Source organism: Melozone crissalis, unplaced genomic scaffold (assembly GCF_028551555.1).
Source record: "Melozone crissalis strain CALT ecotype California unplaced genomic scaffold, PUWL_Pcris_2 ptg000042l_1, whole genome shotgun sequence".
Taxonomy (NCBI): Eukaryota; Metazoa; Chordata; class Aves; order Passeriformes; family Passerellidae; genus Melozone; species Melozone crissalis.
In genome coordinates this window covers 59,008,261-59,035,517 of record NW_026535820.1, presented here as the reverse complement: position 1 = coordinate 59,035,517, position 27,257 = coordinate 59,008,261, and the positions used below count along the sequence as shown (strand labels likewise).

Here is a 27,257-nt window from a genome sequence, read left to right as displayed (position 1 = left end):
AGTTATTTGTGTTTAAAGTGACAATCTTGGTTTTAACCATTATTTAAAAAGGAAAAAAAGGATACTGGGAATTACTTCTGATATTTGTCAGTTGTGCTCATGTTGCATTTTTAAGCATTTCAGCAAAACTGATATTATAATAGGAATGGTGTTTATAAAGAGATTCTTAAATTTCTGTTAAACAACTGTGCTGTGTCTTAAATGACAAGAAATTTTATCTAGCACATGCCAAAGGCATGCTGAAGATTTTTCCAACAGTTCTGATTCATCTCCTGGAATTCCCTTTTCTTAGAGATACAATATAGACATTAATTTTATTAAGTCAGCTGTTTTAATATGCATTGCAATAAAGAGATTATTCTTCTTGAACCCTCAGCACAACTGTTTCTGCATTGTAAAGCCAAACAAGACTGATTACTGCCAGAATTAATGAGCCTTTCTGTGCCCATATGCCATATACACAGTAACTCATCTGCAGTTTAATCACTAACTAAAAATTTAGAACTGAGACAGAACTCAATTCAGTGATTCCTTGCAGGCTGTGTTCCTGTGTCAAACCCTTACACAGAAACTTGGAAAACAAAAAGCTTCCACAAACACACACATTTTGTGCAGCCATTGCAGAACAGGATGAGTGCAGAGTGAAGGGGAGGCAGACTCTGCTGCTCTGCCAAGACCTCTCACATGGGACAGAGCTGAGCAAAGCCTCCAGCCCACTCTGGTGTCACTGCAGTGCCAAGGGAATGATTACTTTGAGAAAGTTTCCCTAGCAATACATATTTCATCTTGAAAACTTGCACAGGTTCTGTGAAATTAAATAAATCCACTACATTTTTATAAACATTTCTTATAAATATCTAATCACTGGATAGATTAAGTCCTGTGTTTTGAGGGACAGAAATAATCTCTGTGCCACTGACAGAAGATCCTCAGAAAAGTGGCTGAGAGCTTTTCTAGAAGGAATAGGAGGAGGTTTGGGTCATTGTGAGTCATTCAGAGAAATTTTTTGACCATAACTTTGCCTTCTTATCTATAGAAATCCAAGTATTCTACAAAATAAAACAGCTGTGTTAACACCATTTCATATCTAGGAAACTGAAGCACAGAAAGCTAACCCAGCTTTACTGAAACCTGATGAAATTTGGTGGGAGAGCTGCAAAGAGAACCCCCCTTTAAGGACTCCCACTTCAGTGCACTATCCACAGAAATGTGCTGCCTCCCAGTGCTGTCTAGATATAGCAGGCATCTGTGGAGCTGTATTTTTAGGCCTGATATTCTCTTTGTCTGGAACTGGGCCATGAAGATTCACAGTAAGCTCAGGACTGTAAATATCCCTCAGACTTTATGGGAGGAAAACTGGCATAATATCAAAGCAGAACAAGCACTTTCTTAAATTTCAGTTTTGTTAACTACTGTCATACTTGAAAGATTTCCCTGAAAAATAAGAAAATACCCAAGAAAATACCAGCTGCAGCATGTTGTAAACAAGCAAAAATTAGAAAGGAGAATTTCTGCAGACTTTATCATGTTATGGCAACAAGATCATGTTTTCAGAACTACAAATCATGGGAGTTTCAGGGCTTTTTCAGACTTAATGACTTGTGCTGGTCATTAGGTCATCAACAAAAAATTTTACAATTTACAGTAATACTGTAAATATTTGTTTTCTCCCAACCCATTTTGTTGTAGGGAAGATCACATATCCCCATATATTTCTGATGCATAGGTCTTTCTCAGAATTACTCTACCACTAAAATGTTCAGGCTCTGTAGGTAGATCAAAATACTTTTCAAAAATGCACAACCTCTTTTTGACACGTTTTTGCCGTGTCTTTGACCTGTGTTGATCCATAGTAAACATGCTTATTCTAAGATGATATAAAATTCTCTAATGCTGAAGTCTTCTAGAAAGGTGAAAAGAAAAGCCTTAAGATGACAGAGATCAAGCAGGACATATGTGCCCATCATTTTTTGTGTGTCATGGCAGCATTAGTCCTCAAGATCATGAAGATTAGTTGTCTCCAGCAAGCACATCACAAATAGTCCTGGAAAAGGTGAGAAAAAATGCAGAATTCTGCTGCAATCCTGAGTGGTTTCCAAGTGAAGTGCCAGGGAGGATCAGAATGGTGCCCTGCCTTTGGTGGGACATTGTATGGGTTTGGGGAGCATACTTTTGCAATGTTATAAGGTTGCAAGGTACAGCAGTTGTTTTGCCTGTAAACTGATGATTCCATGTCCCTCAATCTGCTGTTTTCTGAGTGGAAGAATTTTCCCCAGTGAATTAGTGCTCTAAATTAGTTTTTCTGAGACACTGGGCCAGTGTGATTAGCATTCACTTTGCACAGGAAAGAGTTTGGATAGCTTCTGCATTCTTTTTGCTTTTCTCTTTGCTCCAGACACTATTCCTTCCACTCAGCAGTCATTCCCATGGATACCATTCGTTTCTGATTAACCCAGGAGAACTTCCCCAAACCATGGCTTGCAGGCAGCAATTTCCCATGAAATCCTCCTGCATTGCTTGCAGCCAAAACATTAAAATGTACCAAGAAGGACAGGTAAAACTGATCTTGCCTACAGTGTCTTACTTTCTCAGTCTTGTTGCCAGATAATAACAGGCAACTAACAAGTAGTTTGTGTTTCTTGGGAAAAACAACTTGGTTAATTACATGAAAAATTCAAGAATCTGAAGAAGTTCAAGGGATATCAGATGAAAATGACAGTCATTCTGCTGAGTCTGACCTATGGGGTTGATATGGGTCTTAATCTGGGCAGCATGTGAAAATGCTGCCAGTGCTGAGAACAATTTTTGCTACAACACATTATTAATACTTAATGTCTGTGCATTTTATCACTGCAACTGTAGGAGGGTAATTAAACTGTTGCTGTAATTTATGATGACCTTTCTTTATAGATGTAAATCAGAAGGCAAGGAGGACAATATTAAACTACATGGTGCTTTTGGACCACCCACTGTTAACATCAGTCCCTCTCCTCTCCTCTCCTCTCCTCTCCTCTCCTCTCCTCTCCTCTCCTCTCCTCTCCTCTCTTTTTTGCAGAATGAGGTGGCAGTGCTTCTCAAGCCAATATCAGAGAAGATTCAGGAAATCCAGAACTTCAGAGAAAGGAACAGAGGAAGTAAAATGTTCAACCACCTGTCAGCTGTCAGTGAGAGCATCCCTGCCCTTGGGTGGATAGCAGTGGTGAGTGACACATGGTATGGTTGGGAGGGCTGTTAAGAAGCTTCTGGATGGTGCAGCCCAGGATAGTTCCAAATCATGCAGTGCTCTGCAGTCTCTACTACACCCAAGCAGGTAATAAACCTAGTATGTCAGGGGAGGTGTCTGACTAATGTTTTACTTCCTTTCTCCTTCTGTTGTTTCCTGCTACCATGGGGTGATGGTCCTAGTCTCCTAAACCAGGCCCTTATGTCAAGGAGATGAATGATGCTGCTACCTTTTATACTAACAGGGTATTAAAGGACTACAAGAACAGGTATGTTACCAAGCTCCAGTGTGGACTAGCCAGAGAACAGAGCATTAACCATACCAGTAGGGTTCACAGTGCTATCACAGGAAGTGTTTTGTAAACTAAAAAGCATTTGATGAAACCTTCTTGCAGTAGCATAGTTTCCCCTTTCACCTCTGACCTGCAGCATGCTGCAGTGAGAATGGCAACAGTGTTAGCAGTGCTGGTTTTCACCCTCTGCACATTTTAAGATTAGTTTTAATTTTTCTGGCATTCCAGCATCATGAGCTTATATGCAAATGCCTGTTTACATAGCGACGTGTGGCTAGCTGGCTGCTGTGCATCCTCCTCTCCTTTGTGCTCTCATACTGTTGCTGTTCTTGCTCTTGGCTTGAAAATGTGTATTAGGTGGTAGATATATACAGATTCAAATTCCATAGCTCCTGATTTGATTTTTCTCTGCACCACTTCACTATTCTTAAAGAGCACAAGGAATTCAGAAATAAAGTTCCATGAATGATATCTGTGAACTGATGGAGAAAGAGAAAAAAATTCAGGTCCTTCTTTGAAAAGTCATGTATAAATTCTGCTGACTTGATGCTTTTGAAGGCCAGATTTTGGGTCTTGATTTTCATATCCCAGTGAAAAACGGTATTTGCTATTGAATTTTTCCTCATTAGTGGGGAGAAGGTTTTAAGTATTAAAACCTTTCACATGTATTTATGTTTCTTGAATATGTATAAATATAAATGATATGCTGTATCAGGTATGTTATTTTATATATATTATATGTTATATCTTATTCCTAAAGCCTGAGTTTACCTACTGAAGGTAGTAACTGATGCTTGGGTAACTGATGATTTTTACAACATAGTATCAGTGTTTACACTGGAGAACAAAAATGTCTTCTGTAATGGTATAAATGGAGTACATTATTTAGGTATTTAATTCTTCCTTTAATGAGGAATTATTTCCCTGTTTTTCACTGAATCAAACCACAATGTCTTCCAAAGTATGGAAGGCTTTCCCTTGACTTCAGTAGGCTTTGGATTAAACCTGTTGACCCAGGTCCTCCCCATTATTAAGGATAAAATTCCAAAGGAAATAAATAGAAGGTAGACACACAAATCCTTGTAAGCAATCATTATTCACTAATAATTTGTTATAACTATGGACTTCGTCTTACAAGCAGCTTTTCTCTTCATTATTTCCTGGTTTCATTAATGAGTCCCATTGAAGGACTAAAGACAAAGATTCTAAAGCCAACTTTGACTTGTACTTCAAAAATTCTTCATGTATAAATATTTTAGTCTGATGACTGTAACATGACCCAGTATTGCCCTGGCCACATTTGAACATGGCAGCCAGAATATCTTACAGAATCCATGGCTATTTAGTTTTCTAAAGTTCAGCACCCTAAAATTATGTCTGGTTACCTGCTGTAAGGCTCAATGTGCCTTTAGTGATTTTTCAGTTGACTTTGAGCCTGAGAAGAATGGTGACACACATTTCTAGCAGGAAGCACTCTCTGCTAGAGGCATCCTTTGCTCTTGTTTGTCCTCTAGAAGGATCTAGAAGCTTTCCAATGTAGTAGCTTCAGTCTTTGCAGCACTGGGCTGGTTGTCTGCCTGCTAACTGATTTGTCCATATCATTTGGTTTACCTGCTTTAAGCAAGAGTAGCACTGCTCTCTGATTTTAAATACATTCATAGATAAATATTGCCTCTGTTTTTACAGTGACACACGCCATGTTGATTGGGTGAAGTCATATCTGAACATCTGGTCTGAGCTTCAAGCTTATATCAAAGAGCATCACACCACAGGTCTCACCTGGAGTAAAACTGTAAGTACTGTTTCTTTCTTAAAGAAGAACCATAAAAAGCCAGTAACCTCTTTGTCTTCTAATGTAGGTCATTAGCTCAGGAAAAATAAATATCTATGCCAGGAACAGAAGTCATGGTCCATGGATTTCCCAACCAAGGCAATAAATGTTTGAGATATAGGTGGAGATGTTCAGGCCATTATGGTACACGTGTGGAGAAAGAGAAAATAATTACTTGGGATTATTATAGACATAACCCTCAGCTGCAGATGGTAAAGAGAGACAGACACAGTTCTTCATGCCTGTAGAAGGTATGCAAAACATTGAAGGACATGTCAAACCAAAGGAAAGGGAGGGAGCGTGTCATGGAAAGAAGGATGGTGGGAAGAATGTGAACAAAGAGAGGGATTTAATAACAGGGAAGACAAAGACAAGGGATTCATAATATTGTAGACATATAGCTTTATAAAACTATTATTTTAGATGTATAGAAATAGCTTCTGGAAACAGAGAGAGTAAATATAACTGCATACCTAATTATTTATGCTCCTTATATAACCTGCTTCTGTGTGTTACATATGAGATGGTAGCAATGAATATTTTTCTCTAAGAGAGGTATAAACATGAAAAATTAATTTTATATTGGGTATAAATGTAAGAGTTTATGTCTACCATCTACATTGATACAGTGTTCTATTTTACTTTAATAATGTGCTTGTGTTTATCATCTGATTAGGAGAACTGCTGAAATATATTAAAAATGTAATCATCCTGCTCTTTACTGATACCATCTCCTAAACCTACCATATACTTGCACATGCAGTTTTTCACACCAAATTTATAATTTTTTAGGTGTACACAAATATCATTATTTTTAATTTTAATATTCAGAGGACTAATGCAGGTCACCATTTAGTTCTCAAAACAAACAGTTTTAAGAACTTGGGAACATAGGGAAGTGAAGTAGAACTTTCAGATTAATGGCCTTCCAATCCAAACCATTCTGTGATTCTATGAAGTGTAGCTTAACATGGAATAAGAGCTGCAACACCCTTCCTATGAAGACAGGCTGAGAGAGTTGAGATTTTTTCAGCCTGGAGAAGAGAAGGCTTCATAGACACCTTTTTGCAACATTGCAATATATAAAGTGGGCTTGTGAGAAAGACTGGGAAATACATCACCAAGGCTTGTAATGACAGGACAGAGGGCAATAGTTTTAAATTGAAAGATTGAATATAAGGAAGAAATTTTTTATTTTGAGGGTGATGAGACACTGGAACAGGTTGCCCAGAGAAGCTGTAGATGCCCCATCCCTGCAAGTGTTCAAGGCCAGGTTGGGTGGGCCTCTGATCAATGTGGTCTATGAAAAGTGTCCCTGCCCATGGCAGGGGGTTGGAACTGGATGATCTTCAAGGTCCCTTCCAGCCAGACATTCCCCTGATTCTGTGGTACCTGGAAATGTTGTTTTCTCTCTCCCTCAATGGAGGTTATAACCATGTAAGAGAATGTAGGTTACTTGTGCTCAGCAACAGGCTGCAGCTTTCTCTTCATAGCCTTCATGAGGCACTGTACAAGGCCTTTCAGTTCTCAGGTATCTGAGTGCAGGTTCAAACATGGGAGAGAACTGTGATCTACATGTACATCTTAGTCTGAAGCAATGCAAAAATGTTTGAACAGGATAAATTAGAAGACTGTAATTATTAGCTGCGTTGTAAGTTTCTATAGTAAAAAATGTAAATATTAAGCATGATTCCTTTATTTAGTACAGAATTTCACACTTGGTACATCCTATTCTTTTATGATCTGTGAACGTGAGAAGATCTAATGATTTCTAAATTATTATTACATAAGGAAAAGGAATTGTAGTACCCCATTAGCTGAATTAGCCTGAGAATCTGGGATATCATTCATTCTGTTAATACAGAAAAAGAATAATCTTCACCTTTAATAGAACTTCACTAATATGGAGATAGTGTTATAAGGTAAAGGCTTGTTACAGCCATTTGGTCAAACAGGAGGAGCTCTCGGTGCTGGTGAGTACTGGTTGTCTTACTCAGAAGGGTAGCTGTTGAAGATTATGTTTGACTGGTCCTTAAACCAGTACCTCAGCCATTGTGTCTTTATATTTCTCTGTCTTCAGCTGTCCAAGAAATTGCTGAAATCTAGGTGTGACTCGTTTATTTATATTAAGCATCATTTCCTGCCAACAGTGCTCATTCCATCATGAGTGATGAGCCCATCACTGCATGTGAAGTACTGATTTCACTTCACTTTGGATATCACTCATATCTGGAAGTTGTCTTGGAAGTATGCTTCATTTAAATTATCCTTTATGTGATACAAGTCTCAAAGATTAAATTGCAGACTCATTTTTATGGATGTATATATTTTTTTAAGTTTTACTAAATGTGTGTGTAAGAAAATTAGAATCCAGTAAGTTAGCAGGTTGTTTAAATCGCTTAAATGTTATTTAAATATTTCTATGAAGCTTGGTAACAAATACATTACAGAAAGTAATGAGCTGCTCAAGTGATAATTTCATTTTTGTTATACATTTTAAAGGGTTGAATGGAAGTCACAGATTCATTTTGTGTGAAGTTAAGCATAAAGGTCTGCAGAAGCAGGGTCTAGACAAAAAAATGTGATATATAAAAAGGCTGTAGATATATTCCAGACACAGTTGTTAATCATTGCACACAGCAGCTTCCACTTACATGCATAAAAGGAAAAAAGGAAAAAGCATTAGTTTGGCAAGGTGTTAACAAAGTGGAACGTTTATGAGAGGCAGACATTGGTGTAAAAAAGGTATTTTATTATAGAGGGGGAGAGAAAGAGAGAAATGTCTTGGGGCATGTAAGTACAGATTTCAAAGTGTATTATACCAATAATTTACCCTTCATATCTGCTGAAGTCAACAAAGCAATGCATGAAGTTTCTATAAAAAGCTCTTAAGTAGCACATTTGGATATTTCTAATGAGAGTGAAGAGTCAGGAAGAATATTAACTATTTCTTCTCTCCCAGCTGTATTGTCAATGCTTGAAATCCAACCAAACCCCAGGAGCATAAGCCTAGATCAGAGGATTTCCTATGCTTGGGTTTCCAAAAAGGGGACAGTATTTTTGAGTTGGTGCCTGGCCCACTAAGCTATACTGTGGTGTGCATATTTGTGTGCATGCAAGATCCCAAAGCTGTGCCATTTCCAGCTCCCCATACCCTTCCATCAAGCTGCACAGGGCAGCTGCAGCCAGCCTTGGAAGAGATCACTAGTACACACAGGAAAGTGTTCCTGGCTCTGGCAGCAGGTACACAGGCAGACACTTCAGAGGAAAGAGAAAAAAAAGCCTTAATAAATTAGAAGACAGACACAAAAACTGGTGCAAAGGGTTGACATAATGTTCAAGCAGTCACTTCTGACAATAACGCTTATCTCTATCTGCTTTATAAAAAGTTTGTGATAAAAACAGATGTTCATGGATTTTTGGATCTAACACAGTTCTGTCTTACTTTGGTTGTGCCAAGTTGTGTGACAATATTTTACTTATTAAGGGCACTCTATTGAAATGTGTGACTGTGTGGGGAGAAAGCCAAGGAAATAGTGAAGAATGTAGTGTATTCAATAATACACACAGAAGGAAATAGTGTAGTTAAGGACCTTTAGACTTCTGTGCATCTGAACCTGTTTTGCTCCTCGTGTGGAGTGGTGGTACAGAACCAGACTGGACTGTGTAAATTGGCATTTCAAGGCATGATGGATGTGGTTAGTATATTTGATGGTACTGTGCTCACAGAACAAAAGTACGTATCTAATATATGTTCGTGAGCAGGATTGTCCCAGAGAGTAAAAAGTTCCATGTGTTTTCAGCACAATCTGAAATAGTCATTTTCATTCATTGATTGTGCCTATGGCAGAGAAAATATGCTTGCCAGTGCAAGTCAGATGGATCTACAGTATTTCCTTAAAAGTGTAATTTTGTAGTTCGTTATCTTGGATGTAAAGTGTCCTTCTGCCTCCTACACCCTGTGCTGAGTGGCCATTCACTATACTCACTACATCTCAATTTAGCTATCTTGACAATGGGGACAATAAGCAATTACCAGCCTAATGGAGATTTGTTTTAATTTGCTACCAGATGTGACATTCGTAGATGTCAGTGAGTCTTTGGAAAAAGCTGTTGTTACAGTGAAATATTTTAAGTGCCCAGGGTAGCATTTTACCTATGCAGTAATTGTCATTTTTGCTTGCTACAGCTTTCTGTTTTTAACAAGCAATCCACAGCTGTAATGTGACCTGTCCTTTTTCAGTTCTTTCTGATAAAGAGCAAGTGCTTTTTTTTCTTTCTTTTTTTTTCTTCAGAAGGGATTCTGTTGAAGCATGCCTCTTTCTACCCTCCACTTCTTTTTGGTGATGCAAATAAATGAACAGCTGTAATATAAGCTCACAAGAATGCCTAATGAAAAGTTTGTTTGCTGCAAGACCTGCATGAGTAATCTGGGGGAAGTGAATCTTCTGCTCCTATTTCTGTAGGTTAACCTTGCAGCAAGAAAACAACCAGTAATAATAAGAGACTGCTGTAGTTTTCCATATATCAAATAAGAGTTAAGACACAAATCTTGCTCAAAGATAATTGTCTTGAATGTTTCAGTTGCAGGTGGATCTGTACTTAACATTTTGTTCTTTGTATACAATAGTAATTTAGGATAGATTTTACCAGCAGAATACAGAATTTCACTCAAGTGATAAGTGAAATCCTCTCCCTCTTTACAAATCAAAACAACTTAGGATGAAGTCTGCACATCTTTAAAAGCAGTTGAGATTTATTTAAATCCTGTTACCATTGAAGCCAGTGTCTTCAAGTCTTTTTTTCCCCCTGAAATAGCGTTTTTAAAAACATTTATTACTCCTTAGATAGTACTCTAAAAACATTCTTTAAAAGCTGAAAATCTCCACAAGCTCCACACCAAGAAGTACCATCATAATTCCTACATTAGCCTTATTGAGTGCAATTATCCTAGTCTCAGTGCAGACTTGGGCATTTTATTCTAGTCTAAAATAATTATCTCCAGACATTTTCTTATAAATTGGCCCGGCCTTTCTCCTGTTCTATCAAAACATTTTCCTGTAATACATCATCTCTGTACATATTGATGTGAACAAGCTGCAGAAGACCAACTTCTGCGGGCAAAAGCCTCCTATTATCTGTCCAGTATCTCTTCTGTGCTGTGTTTAGTTTGACCTACTTATCAAGCAGCCATCGTCTGAGCCACTTCACTAAAGCTAAAGGTCAAAACTGTAGTGCCAAATTCCAGCCACAGCCAGGACTGCAATCCCAGAGGCCTTACTCAGATAGAAGGAAGGGCAGCATGGATATACCAATTTAGACACCTGTATCTCAGAGAAGACGTAGACATTTCCACAGCGCTCAGTTTTTTTCAGTAATAGCCTTTTCTCTCCTTTTCTGTATACCTTCCATTCCTTTCTCTACCCTTCCCCTTCCCTATTCCCTATTCTCTTATATTTTTTTTGTTGAAAAAATTGCATCCTTTAGGTGCAAGTGTTTCTTTCTCAGACAATAGGCAGTGTTCTGGTTTTTGGTACAGGGTCAATTAAAAAACTGGCTATCCTGGCACCTCTACAATAGTTGCCTCTTTGGTGGAGACTGCCTCAATCACATCCCTGTCCCTCTGAAAGAAAGTACTTTTACTCTCTTATTCTAACAGTGGGTGAAAATATTTGTCTTTACTGTTTATCAGTTGTATTCTCTAACTTGGACCAAGCACCATTCAGACATGTTAAGGGAAAACCTGGGCAAGGCCTGCAGCCTAGTTCCAGTGGAAAAGGGAAAGGAAATACAAAATTGAAAGTGTGCAAGAGAGAAAAGGAAAGGTATATCTATTAAAACTTCACTATCTTGCTAAACAGATTGGTCTTTTTTTTACCCAAATTTTTCTATAAGTAAAAGATGGTTGAATCTGCCTGTTGGAGCACATTACGTGTTGGCGATTACATTATCATACAGTTCTCAAATGATTTAGAGAGAGCATGGCTGTATAAAACATTTCTGGTTGGGTAACTCTGAAGATGTAAGCACCATTTTAAATCCTGAACAGGTGATGAACGGCAAAAGTATATTACAGGGGGCTGCAAAGCTTGAAAACTCTGCAGATAAATAATTCTGCTGAGACTCAGTAACAAGAAAAGAACGGAGCCGGGTTTTTGTTGCTTTGTGTTTTAACTGACAACGATTACAGGCCCTGCAAGTCAGCTGCTTCATCCAGTAAATTGCAGCTCTCTGGGCAGCATAACTCCTTGCAGACAGGTGGCTTAAACAGAGTAGGTAATAGAACTGTTGTGCTAAGCTACTTTTACACAAAAAACACCTTAACAAGAGCTCTGTGCCTCTGAGTCACAGTCCACCTGTTCCCAGAGGTTGATATGTGATATTTTGAGCTTCACAGTTCTTGTCTTTGGCTGTGCATATGTATGAAGAGAACAATACAGAGTGCTGTAATCATTTTAGGTGTGAAACTAGGATTACTATAAAGGGGGAGAAAACAGCTATAATCTTCCTTTTTTTTGGGGGGGTGGGGGGGAACAATATATTCCCCATTAGGATTCCTGTTTGTCTGCTGCCATGAAAAGAAGGCTTTTCAATAAATTAAGGGAGGGATTTCATGGCCTCTCTAAGCCACCTGTTGCTTCAGCTGCAAATAGATACTTACCTCTTAATAGGAATGACCAACAAAATAGGTACTGTATATCATACACATGCATGTATCATTTCTTTAAATGCATTATATAGATGCTTATAATCTTCTGGCTCAGAGTAAAATCAACCATTGCAGCTACAAGAAATGCATTGTGTCAGATGCTCCCCAGCAGGTTCCCAGCACAAGAACTTTGTTGCCCTCAGTGTCCAAGCAACACTGTGTCAGCCAAAAGCTGGATAAACACAGAGGAACGCTGCGGGTGTTTGTACAGGGTCTGGCACGTAAGCCCCTCATATCCCCAGAGATAGGAGCGTCTAACTGGGGCTCCTTGCTGCTGCACTTCTACAAATATAGTAACAGTGACATGGAAGGCTAACCCAGGGAGCTGTTCAGCAAGAATAGCTCAGGAAATAGTAACATCTGCGATAAGACATAAAAAGAAGTTCTTACTGTCTCTCGGTAGCTGGGCTCAGACCTGAAGACACGTCAGGCTGCATATGGCCACTGAAAATTAGTGACAATGTGGCATCCAGAGCACTTGTGTTATATCTGAACAGCGTTTTGTTTCTCTAACAAGATTGGCTTTGCCCTGTGCTCCGGGGGAAGGAAGCCTTTAGGAGAAATGTGCTTAACAAGGCCCAGCTTCTCAAACGGCTTCGCTCAGCTCTGCTGTAATTTCAAGGGAATGAAATGAGAATTTCAACCAGGCAGCTATCTCAACATAAACAATCATTTCTTTCTTCCAGCAAGGCAGTTAGGTGAGAAAAAGAAATGTACCTCACCCTTCTGCCAGTTGTACAAGATGAAGGTGGAGAGATAACATACTTTGAGGTTGTACCGCAATCCTGCAAACCCTGCACAGTGAAATTTATCAGACCCAGCAATGTCAGCAGCATCAGACACTGTTGCTAAAGGAAGCTTCTCTGCCACAGTCAATGGGAGGGGGCCCTTGGGCCTCTCTGCAGATGGCTTGGGGCTATCCAGTAAGGAGCAAACCCTGACCCATTCCTGTCACCCCATTTAGAGCATGGGTGGAAGCTGAAGACAGCCCTGGGGGAAATTTCTGAAATGTTTTATCCCCTACAGAGCTCTTAGTACATGGCCACAGGGCCTGCATCTCCTGTTCCTGATAGGACCTTACTCAGGGAATTACATTTTCCTCCATTTCAAAAAGCTCCAGGAGCACATTTCAAAGTGCTCAAGTTCACTATGATGCAAAGCTACCAGGTTAAAAGTTACAGCTTACTTTTGTGTTATATTTTCACACAGTAAGGATGATTCTATCTGTTGTTCCCTGCTAATTCTCACTAGGGGCATATTTGTAAATGATGGAAAAATGACCACACAAACTAACATGTTAATAGGAGCAGTCAGCAATCAGTGTAACTTGACGTGGTGTCTGCAGACACCACAGCACTGAGAGCAGCAGCTGTTGCCCAGGCAAACAGCTGAAATAAAAGAGGAAGAAAGACAGCTTGCAAACAACCGCCTTCACTGGTCCAAATGGCTCCTAATACTTTTTATGTAAAGACACACTGTTGTTAACATCTGCGTGAAGTTAATCTGAAGAGTTGTTTGCAAATAGCAAAGCTGCTAAGCACCTGCTGCTTTAGGATAGATGAACTTTTGTGGGCATGTAACATGCTATTTTATTCCCAGCAGCTCTCACAAACACCACCCTATACAGAACAGAAATGAATGGACTTTGTTAAGGGAACTTCTGTTGAAATTGGATAGGACTATACACAAGTATTACCAGATACCAGAACAGTTTAAGAACCTGGTTCAGAAGTATCCTAGAGCCTGAAGGGTGTAAGTTGTCTTAGAAGAGGAACTAAAGAAAGCAAAGTAATTGTTGGTGACTGAGGTTGGTAACTTGGAGCTTCATTTATTAATAGATGTCAAAATGAATTAAAAAAAAAATCCTGGAACTACTTCACTTGGCTGATTTTTAAGTTGCCCTTTACATCAGTGTGACTGAGTGCAGCACAGGTCCCATCTTCCTGGCATGCAGGGAATGCAAGTGAAATGTGTATTCTACATTTCCAGTTACATTTTGTGCTTTCTGCCCCCTTTTGAGAGTTTCCCTGAGCCACTTTCCCACAAAGAATTTCACCTCATTTGAATTTTTATTTGATTTCAGTTAGGTACGTTAAAATGGCAAGGAAAAGAAGACTGTAGCCAGAGTTAGACTGTACCCCTCTTCCCAGCAGGTCTGGGCACCTTCTCATTAGTGAGACTTGTCTGTCTTTTCCATTCCATTTTATTTCAATGGGAGATTGCCCTACTGGAGTCCATGTTGTAAGATGGGAGATCTACAGTGGAGCAGTTAAACCATGTACTTTGGAGACCTTTTTTCCCTGTGATTTCTCTTTCAATTTTGCCTGGCCTAATTTATGATTGAAATTGTTTGCAGTTTCCAGAATGGCCCTAGATGTTGAAAATAGCATGCTACAATATCAGTTAGCTTGTGTAGCTGTAACTCAGGTCTTAAACTAGACAAGATTTGCCATGCAGGAGAAAAGCTAACAACCAGGGTTCAGTCTGTCTTTTATTTCTATGACTGCACAAAATAAAGGAGTGGGAAGGGTGACAGAACCTCTGGTGTCTTTACCTTGTGATAGCTTCTATATTCTTAATTAGATCTAACTCAAAATCTTTTGTGCTCAGTGGAGATAACCACTGACTTTGGTGGAGGGACCAGGCTTGTAAAGGAAAGAAGAGGCAGATGAGCAGCATGAGTGCAATGAATACATTTTTTTCTTACTTTTGAAATCCACTTAAAAGGACTAGAATGTCTTAGCTGCTCAGGTCAAGAATTGAGATTTTTGAGTAGACTTGTTTTTCATCACTACTCCACTAAAAGGAAAAAAGCTCCTAGTTTCCCAGATCCTTTCCTACCTCGTCTGTTCCTTGAAAATAAATATAACAATCTCCAGTCATAGAAAACCATGTCAAAACTTAACTAATGTGTTTAAAATCCTTCCTTTTATCTGTACTTTGACAAGGAAGTTCTTTCAGAGTTCTGAGACAGAGATGACCTCCTTCCATAGATAAACCCTCCTGAGTTTTAGTTCTGTCTCATTACATGGATATTCCCGTACTTCAGTTGCCATTTGGGAAACTGCCTTTGATACACTACTCAGCAGAATTCTAGCCCAGAGTGTCTTGCACTGGTCTGTGATGGCCTTGAGTTTGACACTTGAAGCAAAGACACTGCCAGAGTGACCTACCACCCTGTGTTACATGCAGAATACGCAGATAGCTTCCAGAAATTTTTTCTCTAATGCACCTTTGCAGCCTTTGCACAGTTTAGATGGTGTAAATTCTAAGTGGATGTGTGAGTCTTACACAAGTTTCTGGAAAATTACAGCACTGTACTGGTAGGCAGGTGGAAGCAGGAGGTATTTTTGAGAAATCAGATGTCAGTCTGGAATTTGGCAAGCGAATTTTCATCTCAGACTAAAAGTTATTAGCCGTTAACACTACTGCTATTAATTGCCTTTCATAAAGTGTACATAATTCATAACTGCATGTTCACACTGTGAATGGTGAGTGCCATTTCTGACTATCTGAGTGTTTTAAAAAGCCCTGCAAATGCAATGTTCGTAATTCTGGATAACCAGGGCATAGTGGATTCAGTTGCTATGGTTGCAGGCAACAGAAGGGGAAGATCTGTATTGCACCTCAGGCAGCAATAACTGATTGTACCACTAAATCCACTTACATTCTTTTTTTTTTAAATTACAATAATTCATAGTTCTGCTGACTCTGCTGCAGGTAACTTCACTGGCATTAGGAGAGGCAGGGAACAGGCACTATAAACTGAGGGCCCAGTGAAGAAGTTGTCCCCAGCCTAAGACACTGACCTGTAATCAGGAAGTATGTAAGCAGAAGCTCTGAGCTAAATGTATCCATGCAACACTTGAATGTCTCTAAAAGCAGTCGACTTTAGTTCCAGTATATCTTGACAATAAATTATGATTGGTTCTAAAAGGAGACTCTTCTCATTTGTTTACATTTGATCAAAAAGATTTAATAACAAGAAGAGAGCTTATCCCCATAGGAGATCTTGGACTTTTATTTTGTTTTTAAAGTATATCTGAAGAGTAAGTTAAAAAGGAGTATGTGGACCTCAGCCCTTTTCCTGTTATCAGTTTGGGATTACAGGCCAGAACAGGTTTTACTTTTTAAAAAATAGCTGTAGCTTCCACTCCCATGAGATGCATGAATCAGATCAATGCTTTGCTGTTTCAGTTTAGTGGAAAGCAGAAAGAGTAGTACCATAAATGGTTAAAAATATCCTCAGAGGCCAGCTAAGCAATATCTGTTTCCAGGATGGATTACCAGGGGCACACTAAAACCTGTATCTCTTAACAAAGGCAGCCAGTTAGAGGAGCTGTGACTCCCTAAGTCGCTGTAATTTTCCCATTGTATCTGCCCACCTGTTAATATTTGCTGCTGCAATGCACAGTATCTCTGTAGCTACCTGAACTCATCAGAACCAATCTAATTTTCTCAATAGTTCTTTTAGAAGTTCCCTCTGTGCTGCAGAGAGGTAGGATCAGAGTGACACTCAGTGGCAGGATAGTAAAAGTGATTCTCAGATTGTCTCTAACATCTATTGTTAGGATGTTACAGCATTCTTACAAGATTTTAGTCAGATAATTATTAGTATTTCTGTCTTTTTGATGAAATTCTATGTAAGAACTGTAATTCAGAACAAAATATGTACTTTTGGTTATGCAAACTGAAAGAAAGATTTAGTTACTTACTTTGCCAAAGCCTCCTTCACTCCTAACTTGTGTGCTGTGATCTACTGCAACTGAAAAAAAAAAGGAAAAAAGAATGTAAGAAATTGAACTAAGAACTCAAAAATTGAATTTCAGAATCAACATACTTGAATCAACATAGTTTTACATTCTGTGGTATTTGAATCTTTACAGATAACTTGAACAGTTCTAAGAATAGCATTTTACATCTTGCATACAATTTATCACGTTCCCTATGTATAACTGACAGTTCATGAACCTCTCCGTTATTTGTGTTGTACCAAAACATCATCTTTATAGGGAAAAGGGAGATATTTTCCTTTTTGCGTAAGTAAACACTGGAATAAATTATGGAATAGTTACTGGTAAAGGTTTTTAACATCAGCCCTTAGAAGTGTTTAAGACAAATATTTTAGGTGGAGTCGTTCTGCAGTAAGGGTAGAGTGTGGGCTGTCAGTCTTTCTAGCTGTGCTTGCGCAGGTGCAGGGAAGGATTCATAGGATTATATTCGATTATGAAGCCAGAAATTCTCCTGAGCCTGTGGCTTTCTAGAGTCACTCGAACCTGCAGCATTCAGGGATGTTAATAAATAAGAGCTGTTGTGATACAATGTTCCTTGAAACACCGTGTGTAAAATAATTCCCTCTGTCTCCAACAGGGTCCTGTTGCATCCTCCATGTCCATGCGATCTGTTCTAACCAGCGGCTCCGGCCTTTCCCCGCCACCTCCGCCCCCGCCGCCCCCGGGACCGCCCCCCATCTTTGATACGGAAACCGCAAAGGACGAGGGAACCGCATCCCGCTCAGCCCTCTTTGCACAGCTCAACCAGGGCGAGGCAATTACCAAAGGTCAGGAGACAAGAAATCGAATTGTGATCCAGCAGTCAAACTACATCAAGAGCTGTTACATCTTTCACAGCATTTCACAGCTTTAACAGCATTTTTAAGTTACATTCTGGCAGCTCAGATCCTTCTGAGGCTTGCAATGGTTCGATGGAGAAGGCTGCTCCAAAACCTCCTTTAGAAGCCCTAGCCACCCAATAAGTTCAGTATACCTGACATTCACACCATTTGGAGGTATCCTTTTAATTTTAAGGCAGCCAAACTGGATATCTTCAGCCCCCAGTAGTTGATCAGCCTCTTAAGTTACAATTGCAATAAAGTTTTATCTCTCTTTCTGACTCATATTGAGTGTACAAACCTGTGTCAAAACGTCTTACATGTCAGGTGAAATAAAGCTTTTTGTATTAATATTGGACAGCTGTAATTTAAGTATGTATCTGTGAATTTAAATACATATGATTGATATATTTGCATTTAATGCTGCAGGGATAGATCAAATATTGTCATAAATTAGAAAAATAAACTCTCATGGAAAAACATTATACAACAAGCTCTCAGAGCTTGCTACAGACAGAGAGGGACCTAGAAGACATTGTGGAATTTTCTGTTGAAGATACTAAGAGCCCATCCATAGTAGAAGAGTTTTTATATGATCTGCTAAAAGTATGTCAGCAGTTACACTTCAGGTTGTTACCCAGGTAAACCTTGAGGAAATTTTTTTAAAAGGTAATTTCAGAGAATAACACAACTACAAACAAACTTCTCATGCTTCAATATGAGCACTTCAAGGATTGGAAAATAACCTCTCTTTCACAAGCACCCTTTCTTTTTGGTTTTTAGGGCTTCGGCATGTCTCTGATGACCAGAAGACTCACAAGAACCCCAGCCTACGTGCCCAAGGTCCACCTGTTCGTTCTCCAACAAAAAGCCATACTCCAAGTCCTACCTCTCCCAAGAATTCTCCACAGCAGAACCATCCCCCTGTCTTGGAGCTAGAGGGAAAGAAGTGGAGAGTGGTGAGCTCCAGTCACACCTCTGAATTGCAACTTGCACATTGCAAACCAGGAGGAGCACTGAAACCTCTTGTCTGTCATTCACATGCAACAAAACGAAGTTGCAGCTAAAAAGGGCTGAGTCCTCCATTTCTTTGCATTTGCTACACTTCAACTTTTACTATTCTGTAGGATTTTAAGTTAATTCATTTGTCTCTGAGAATCACTTATTAATTCATCTCACTGGAGAACATCAGAATCGGCATATAAATTCCTTGTAAAATCAGACAATGCCCCAGAAACAAGCCCATTAGAGAAAAACACCAATTAAAATCTCTTCTTGCACGCCATTCCTGTGAGTGAGAGAGAACAGTCATCACAGTTTCCCTAGCCAATGGAATTATACATTTATATTTCATTGCCCATTCCATGCAAGCATGTCTTCCGTGCTTAAAGTAGAGGAGTGTTTTCCTTTTGCCCAATCTACAGATGGAAAGAGGAGATTTGTTTTAAGTTTGGGTGTTAATTTATGTAGGCATATACCAAAGAATCTATGAATGAAAATTGATGTGACTGCTGGTTAAGAGAGAGCAGAAAGAACATGCAGTTTAGTCATGCAGAAGGTTATATACACAGTCAGTGTATATTACAGTGGAGTCCAGTTTGCATAAGGAGCAGTCAGTGTTTGCCTGTGGTATGTTGTTATGGTTCTACTACTTGGAACTTCCCTTGTGGATCTCTAGGCTTTCCTGGACATCCCTGGAGTGTAATTGTTCTTTTAAGCCTAGTGAAAGGAAGTTTATTTGCCGATTACTCCATTATTGTAGATGGTAATGCCTGTATGTGTTCAGAATATTATATAACACTTGGGGAAGGAAAACTTGCTCTGTTCTTCAGTCTGAATCAGATGGGAGCCAAACAGCAGTTTTGTGAGTGCCTTTTTTTAATTGTTGTGAGCTTAACATCTTTGCTGCAAAATTAATGGATTTTATTGCTCTCTGTGCTAACTTCTTCAGCTCTGCAGCTCTAAAAGATACAGTGTCATCTAAGGGTCACTTAGGTGAGATATCTGGTCACCAATCAGATTAGGATTTTAAGCCACAGGAAGGATATTGCTGTGTTGTAACTGAAGATGCAATGACTCGAGGATAAATTGTACTAAACTCTGTCTGACTGTTAGCTAAAAACTGTTAGTTAAAGACAACCAATTAAATAAACTTTCTTTTGAAATAGGAATATCAAGAGGATAAGAATGACCTGGTCATTAACAACACTGAACTCAAGCAAGTGGCCTATATTTTTAAGTGTAACAAATCTACACTTCAGATAAAAGGAAAAATCAACTCAATTACTATTGGTGAGTGGGTAGCTCAGCTGGGCTTCAAGCGAGTCTTGAAAAAACTGACTTATGTGATTAATAATGCATCTGAATCATTCCATTTGTTTTAATGATTGATTATGAGAGTAAAGTCACTCAGCTATGCAGTGCAGGACTGGGAATTTTCATGGTTAATGTAGCAGGTGTGCATGTATTTGCTTTTGTCTTGCCTTTCTTATTTATGATTGCTTTTATTTTAGACAACTGTAAAAAGTTTGGCCTTGTGTTTGACAATGTTGTGGGAATCGTGGAAGTGATCAACTCCAGGGATATTCAAATTCAGGTAAATATCCAATTGAGAGATGAAGACAGACTTAGAACAAGTGGGGGTGAAAAAGCCCAACATATAGTTACAAGAGATTTTAAAAATTCACAGAGCACAACAAAAGTAAGAAGTGTCCAAATGGATCTTTATATGCTCTAAATTCTGTTGATGTTTTTAGAAAATGCTTGTGAAAAGAATTTACTATCACTGAACCAACGTCCCATAGCCTAGTGCCTTCTGGTTCTGGTGAAGCTGAGAGATCTGTACACTGGCAGAACTGTTCCTTCTGTCCCGGATCTGCTTGCTTTCATGCTAAGCAACTCCCAGCACTTGGAAGTTCAGTAGTGCTTACAGAAGAAATTCTAGCAGTTAGCTAATTGACTTCTAAGTGCACAAGATTTTTTTCTTTACTTATCCTCTCAATGGAAATGTTCAAATAGACTGTCAAAGGACAACTAAAAGCTATAACATAAAAGTAGGTGCTGGGATTTCAAAAAATCTCCCTGGCCAGTGATGTGACACTTTATATAATTAAGTAGTTACTTATTTGCCTTCAAAAAGCTTAATCAGACATCATCTTCCTTAAGATTCTCATGAAAAGAAAATACACATATTTTAAATCTATACATTGCCCTCTCTAGTGGGGACACTTGTCCTGCTCAAAATGTACAGTCTACCTGACATTTACAGCACTTCAGTCATCCTGTTCCACAGAGGTCTAACTACCTGCTCTAATACTGGGTTGTGTCTGACACACACTGTGTAATCTCAAGAAGGGACTCCAGGACATACTATTTTGAGTGAAAAAAATGTTAATTATTACATTAAACTGCCACTCTTCAAAGTGAGGTCTTTTGTTTAAGAGGCTGTGCCTGCTGTATGACATTAAATATAGGCAGTCCTGCTCCATGCTTCAGAAGTAATGGTCACAGCCACCACAGGGAATAGGAGCAAGATGGGGTTTTTATATGTTGAACCTTATACAAGTGACTGAAGTGTAACAATCAGTTTTATTCATGATCACTACATGTCTTTTTACAGCAGATGAGACAGTGAGTTATGGATCCCAGGCACTTATTTGAGCAGTTTTAAAATAATTATATTGTTTTTAATCATTACCTCTTAAACTATTCATGAAAGCTGAAAAATTAGTATGTAATAAATAGCAAAGCCCCAGCTTGCTAATACTCAAATAAAGTGGAAATACCTTTTTTAAGAATCAAAATTCTTGGAATCAAAATAAAGCATGTTCTATGAATATTGATAAGGCTTCTATGTATATCAAGGAGCAGAGGGGGCATCCATTTAGGAAGGCAGGATCTGGCTTATCTGCTGTATGCTGCTTGAATCAGGCAGCTCCCACAGGGCTGGTGTATGCCAAGTGCTAAGCACCTCAGTTTTCTCAGTAATTTGAAGACCTGAGTTCAGAATGTCCAAATACATAATATGTTATGGCAACAGATTTCAGTAAATTAATGCTAGAGATTTTGCTATAGTGACTTCAGTGCCATATTGCTTGTCTCTCCTTTATCTCAGTGGTATATATTTTTCTTGCCAGATGATTGCAAAATTTTTTAAACACTCCTTCCTTCTGTTCTTGATTGCATAAGAACCCATTTAAGAAGAGGAACTTTAAGATACATTGATCCACTGCATAGCTCATACTTCAGGATAAGGGTGGGATGCAAGAGCACAGAGCACTTGGTTTACTGCCACATTTAAGGAACTGAAGTTGAAAGATACTCTTTAATTAAGTGATAGGAGACACTCTCATTAAGAAGTACATCTCTGTCACGTGCTGTCACTGTTCTATGGCTTAGGATAATCTCTGGTGTTTTGATGTCCAGAGTATATTGCTGCCCTTGCTAGAGAGGGCAGGAGCAGGAATTTTACTGACAAAAAGTGAGTCAAGTCTGTTGGCCATGAAGACATCTTTCAATCTGTAAAGTTGTAAACAAGAGAAGATTTCCCTTCCTCGCCTCAAGTAAATCCTGTGCTTGCTCTTCAAGAGACATACAAAATAGTTTTAGAGATTTAAATTAGTTGATCTTAGTACATATTCAGAACTGTAGCTTGCCTGAAGAGGATAAAAACCCTTTCCTGTTGCATGCTACAAGAGCTTTTAAGTCTTCAGAGTGTATTACAAATCCCTTGTTGAATATTACTTTATGCTGGGGTCTTTCCTTTGCCCTTACTGGGTTGAAGTTGCCATGTTTGACTTCTTAGCCAATACTCACTGCTGAGCAAGGTGAACACTGCCTAAATATCAGCACAAAAGTATCACTGAAATTACAAAGAATCAGAGAAGTACTGTCATCAAACTGTATATTAAAAGCTTGCTGTACATTACAGTTTTGTTGTTGTGTATAGGTCTTTGTTACCACCACCAAGAATTTTCAGTGTCCAATAAATCAAATAAAAGCATCACACAGGCAGGTGACACATAGATCAGGTGCTGGTGGCCAAAATTAGACCTAGAAGGCAATGAGGATTTTATTAACAGTATCTCTGTTTGCATTTTAAGATTTGATGTTAAGTAGATTTTATTTTGCAGGTGATGGGGAAAGTGCCAACCATTTCTATTAACAAAACAGAAGGCTGCCACATCTACCTCAGTGAGGAGTCATTGGATTGTGAGATTGTGAGTGCCAAGTCATCTGAGATGAACATTCTCATCCCCCAGGACGGTGATTATGTGAGTGAGATATTTTTTCAAATTTCCTTTCTCTTTCATACTAGTCTTGGCAGCTAAGAGCACTTAAGCTGCTAGGAAAGAAACTGATGTAACACACATAATTTTGTCACCAAAAATGATCCAAAACAATTTAATTTTTATGTGCCTGTATCTCAAGAGGAAGAATTCTTTATTTTCTGGGGCACAAAGTAATTTCAGAGATCAAAAATCATGTCCTCTCTTTCCATTCTGATGGCTTCATGTCCTATCCATTTGATCTTTTTTTTATATCTAAACATGGTCTCCCAAAGAAATTACCTTCACAGAAGAGCACTTAAGTTGGAAGATGATGAGGCCAAAACTAAGATAAATGTAATGCTATTACAGGTGAAATAATACAGTATGATATACTTGTTTTTTCTACAGCTATTGATACATGGGCAGCAGCTGTAGTACTTTGTACTATTTTCAACATATGTCCTTAAAAGCCACTTAAACTGGCATTTTTCCAGTTCCTTTCCCGTTCTAGTAAAATTTTCCTACTGTGCACAGTGGCATTTCTAGTAAAGTCATGCTCTGTCACTTCACACACAAGCAGGCAAAGTGTGTGTGAAATAACAGTTCCCTGGTGTCGTCAATGGAGCAGAGTTGAAATTGCAGTGCATGGCCATAGACAGAACTTCAATTTCTTGCTAGTCTCTTGGGCTGGAATTTAGTACAGGGGTTTAGGCTTTATGAAATAAAATGTGTAATGAGAACTTTTGTGCTTCACATTTTCAAATGTGACTGCTAGATGGCCAGCTTTACACAAGTAAAAAGGGAACAAGTTTTAATGGGCTCATATTCACTTATTTCTTTTTTAAAAAGAGTCCTTTTGTTCAGTCTCACCTCAAAATCACCATAACATCAGAAATTACTGGCTACCAAAACATCTCTTTGAGGTCTAAACAAAAAACTCTTCTCTTCACATATTTTTTTCTTTACTGGGTACAGAGAAATACTCAACAACATCCCCCATCATTTCACTGAATTTGTAGAATAGAGGGGTATTTTATTTGATGTTCTGCTTCATTTGTGTACCCCACAAAGGATGCTGACTAGTTTGATACTAGTGTATCACACTTAAAATGACTGGGATATTTTATTTTATTTTATTTTATTTTATTTTATTTTATTTTATTTTATTTTATTTTATTTTATTTTATTCTTCCTTATTAGAGTATTGCTTTTGTCCTTAAAATTGGACTCCTGGCTTAATCTCCATATCTATATCCTCTATACTGTCTTCCAACCCAGACATCAATGGAATCTGAAGTAATTTCTGACATGAGGCTTATTTACTTTGTTGATGCAGATAATGGTGTGAGAGAGATTATTGCAAAGTCATACCATACCAAGGCTGTTTGAAACTGGGTAGCAATCAGCCTTTTTCCTGTGTGGCACTGTAAAATAACTTCCTAGGGTAATAAAGAAGGCTTCTCTCTAATCCTGGCATGTCTGAGCTATCAATGCTTTCGCAGTCATGTAGAACTAATAGTATTCCACCAGTTTTCATGAGCTATCCTCTGTTTGTTTAACCATCATTGTCGCTTTTGTTTCCTACCAGAAAGAATTTCCGGTTCCTGAACAGTTCAAGACAGCATGGGATGGATCTAAGTTGGTCACTGAACCTGCAGAGATTGTGGGTTGACTTCCTCATGCCATGGAGCACTTGCTGACCGCGGCCAGATCGCGGCCAGCACGCACAAAGCAGTCGTGTAAAGAACTAGAGGTAGCAGGAGTTCATGCTGCTGTCATAGGCCTTCAAGCATTAGCTCTGCATGCTAGGAACAATAACACATCTGGCACCCTTTTGTTAGGCATCCCGGTCCTGGTCACATCTCCACACAGTTTGCCTTCACGTACAGTTTTAATTCTGAATGAGAATGCAATAGGTTAAACCCCCCCACCCTCCAGTCACATCATTGGTTTGAAATTTTGTAGACGTTAAGCCAACGTACTGCATGATACACTTTTTTTAATCATCTTGCTTCAGTGCATTCCTTTTTGTATTTCTGCTAATCAAAAACAGCATTAAGACTTTAAGGTGTTTATTTTTGCCTATTAAGCAATTCCTGTCTGATGCAGCAAAAATGTACCTGTAGAAAGTATGCAATTTCTTGCAGTTCTGTGGCAATCATAATGTGTTTCGTTTCAAACAAGCAAAAAAGGACAACTGTCACCACAGCAATACATGTAAAAATGAAAATGAAAAAAAAAATCTGGTAGTTTAATAAAAAATGTTTTTAATATGCATATTTAGAAGATCCCACAGTTTTCTGTGAAGATTTTACTGTGGTTCACAGACTTGCTGCTGCCTTCTCTTTTCTTGCAAATTAGTAATTTGTTCTAAGCTAGGGCCTCATAAATGCTAAATCTTGCAGGAAATTACTTGAAGGTTTTTTGCGCCTTGAATTTCTTTTTTTTCTCTTTTTTTTTGGGTGACACAATCTCTCACTTTTTAAAATTTCACATTTTATGTTGCATCTTATACAGAAAACCAAGACAGACAGACATGTCTGATACCAGCTAGTTTCCCTTACTTATGAAGTTCCTTTAAAATACTTGTATTGTAACTCATCATGTTCATTAAAAGTATCATCCTGGGGTTTTTTCCCCACATTTGTAGTAGTTACTCAGTTTCAAATACATTCACAAAACAAAGCCATAGATTTATGCCATACCAATTCTGAGCCCAAATAAAGGACTGGTTTAGCCCTTTGACTCTGCTTTACAGTCCCTACAATTTTTTCTTTTTAACAAAGGTGGAGTATCGCATACATTTGTACTATTTCAGCACATAGTACAAATAAAACTTAAAAAAATTTAAAAGTCAATTTATGTTTTTGATCACTTGTAATACTTTGTATCACTTAAGTCACAGTGAGATGCTTGCAGAGCTAGTTACAAGCTAAATTTTGTGCCTAACTTACCTTGAAAGTACATTAACTCTTAAGGGTTTTTAAGCATACCTTTGATCGTAAGCCCTATACAATATAACCAGTAGTGCTCATTCCTTACGGTTTTGCTATCTGATGTGTAACCTATGTGTATAATGTGTTTGCTTTAATATATATAATTTTTTCAACAGTAAACTTCTTATGAAATAAAAAGGAAAATGTACTTGTTTAAAAACAAAGTTGTTCAGAGCTTAACCTATTGCACTGTTTGTCCTACAGGCTTTCTCTTCCTTAAACCCTGTTTCAAAAGCTGGAGTGAGAAAAAGTAGCTCCTCCTTCCATTTCAATAAAATATCACCACTCTTGCTGCCATAATCCACCTCACAGTGAGTAGAGGATATTCTGTATGCTGGCAAATAAACCTGAAGTGTCATGCACATAACTTAGGTGACAGCCAGCAAATTGAGCTTTTCATGATTGTCACTTCTAGGTACACCTGGATGTTCCAGGGATTATGTTTAGGGAGATGATGATGATGTAGTGCAAGTTGGTATGGTTTGCCTTCTATTTTTAGCTTTTCCTGCTTTTCCTGTTGTTTCTCTATATGGCTTCAATCACAGGTGGTCCATTCTGTGTATCACTTGGATGTGCCTCATCTCTGAAAAATGGGCATCGCATACTTGTCATGATAAAAGGATTGTTGAAGGGCTGAATCCTTAAATCATAATTGTAATGTGTTCCACAAAATAATCTCCTTCTGGAGCATTCTGGCCTGAGATACTGACTTTTTCTTTCATACAGCATCAAAGAGGGAACAAGGCATTATGCAGCAGCAGGATGCCACTTACTGCTTTGGAGGTAAGACACAAACCAGGTATCAAATCCTGATGATAAACAGAAAGCAGCAAGACAGCCCTTAATCACTACAGAGGCAAATTCTTATAGTTCCTCTGAGGGATTTAACTCCCCCATCAAATACAAAGTCCATGAAGGCTGATCTGATTCTTCTTTAAACATTTGAAGGCAAACTCCTTCATGGCTAGACCTTCACCTTAACATTCACGTTAAGCACATTGCTTTGACTGGTCATTTAGCAGAAATAGATCCTGTAAAGCAACAAAACATGCCTGACAGTCTGAGCACACCTCAGACTTTGGTCAGAGGGCAGAAGTTTAAAAGAAAGGAAGAAGGCCTTGCATGGACAGACCCAAGGCAATTGCTTCAACTGAAGAAAAGGGTACCAAGTCAATGCATGACTGGACACCAGAAAAGTAGGAGAGAGACCTCTAAAATAGATTATATCCAGCACTCTTAGTCACCACATAACAACAACAACAAACCTATAACCACCTTTTGTCAGTTCAGTTTGGTCATCATAAAAAATACTTGTCATACATTTC

The 27,257-nt window shown here is 38.6% G+C and overlaps 1 protein-coding gene across 2 annotated transcripts in view; it reads left to right on the top strand.

Annotated features, from left to right (window-relative positions):
* CAP2 (cyclase associated actin cytoskeleton regulatory protein 2) overlaps positions 1-26,106 on the top strand; it is a 68,569-nt gene extending 42,463 nt beyond the window's left edge. For both annotated transcript variants that reach the window (XM_054285418.1, XM_054285419.1), the window contains exons 5-13: positions 3,056-3,199; positions 3,406-3,491; positions 5,202-5,307; positions 17,426-17,615; positions 18,450-18,625; positions 19,835-19,958; positions 20,180-20,262; positions 22,799-22,939; positions 24,525-26,106. In XM_054285418.1, the coding sequence (XP_054141393.1) occupies positions 3,056-3,199; positions 3,406-3,491; positions 5,202-5,307; positions 17,426-17,615; positions 18,450-18,625; positions 19,835-19,958; positions 20,180-20,262; positions 22,799-22,939; positions 24,525-24,608 (1,134 nt within the window). In that variant the 3' untranslated portion in view covers positions 24,609-26,106. The remainder of the gene's footprint in view (positions 1-3,055; positions 3,200-3,405; positions 3,492-5,201; positions 5,308-17,425; positions 17,616-18,449; positions 18,626-19,834; positions 19,959-20,179; positions 20,263-22,798; positions 22,940-24,524) is intronic.
* Positions 26,107-27,257: the final 1,151 nt, after the last annotated feature.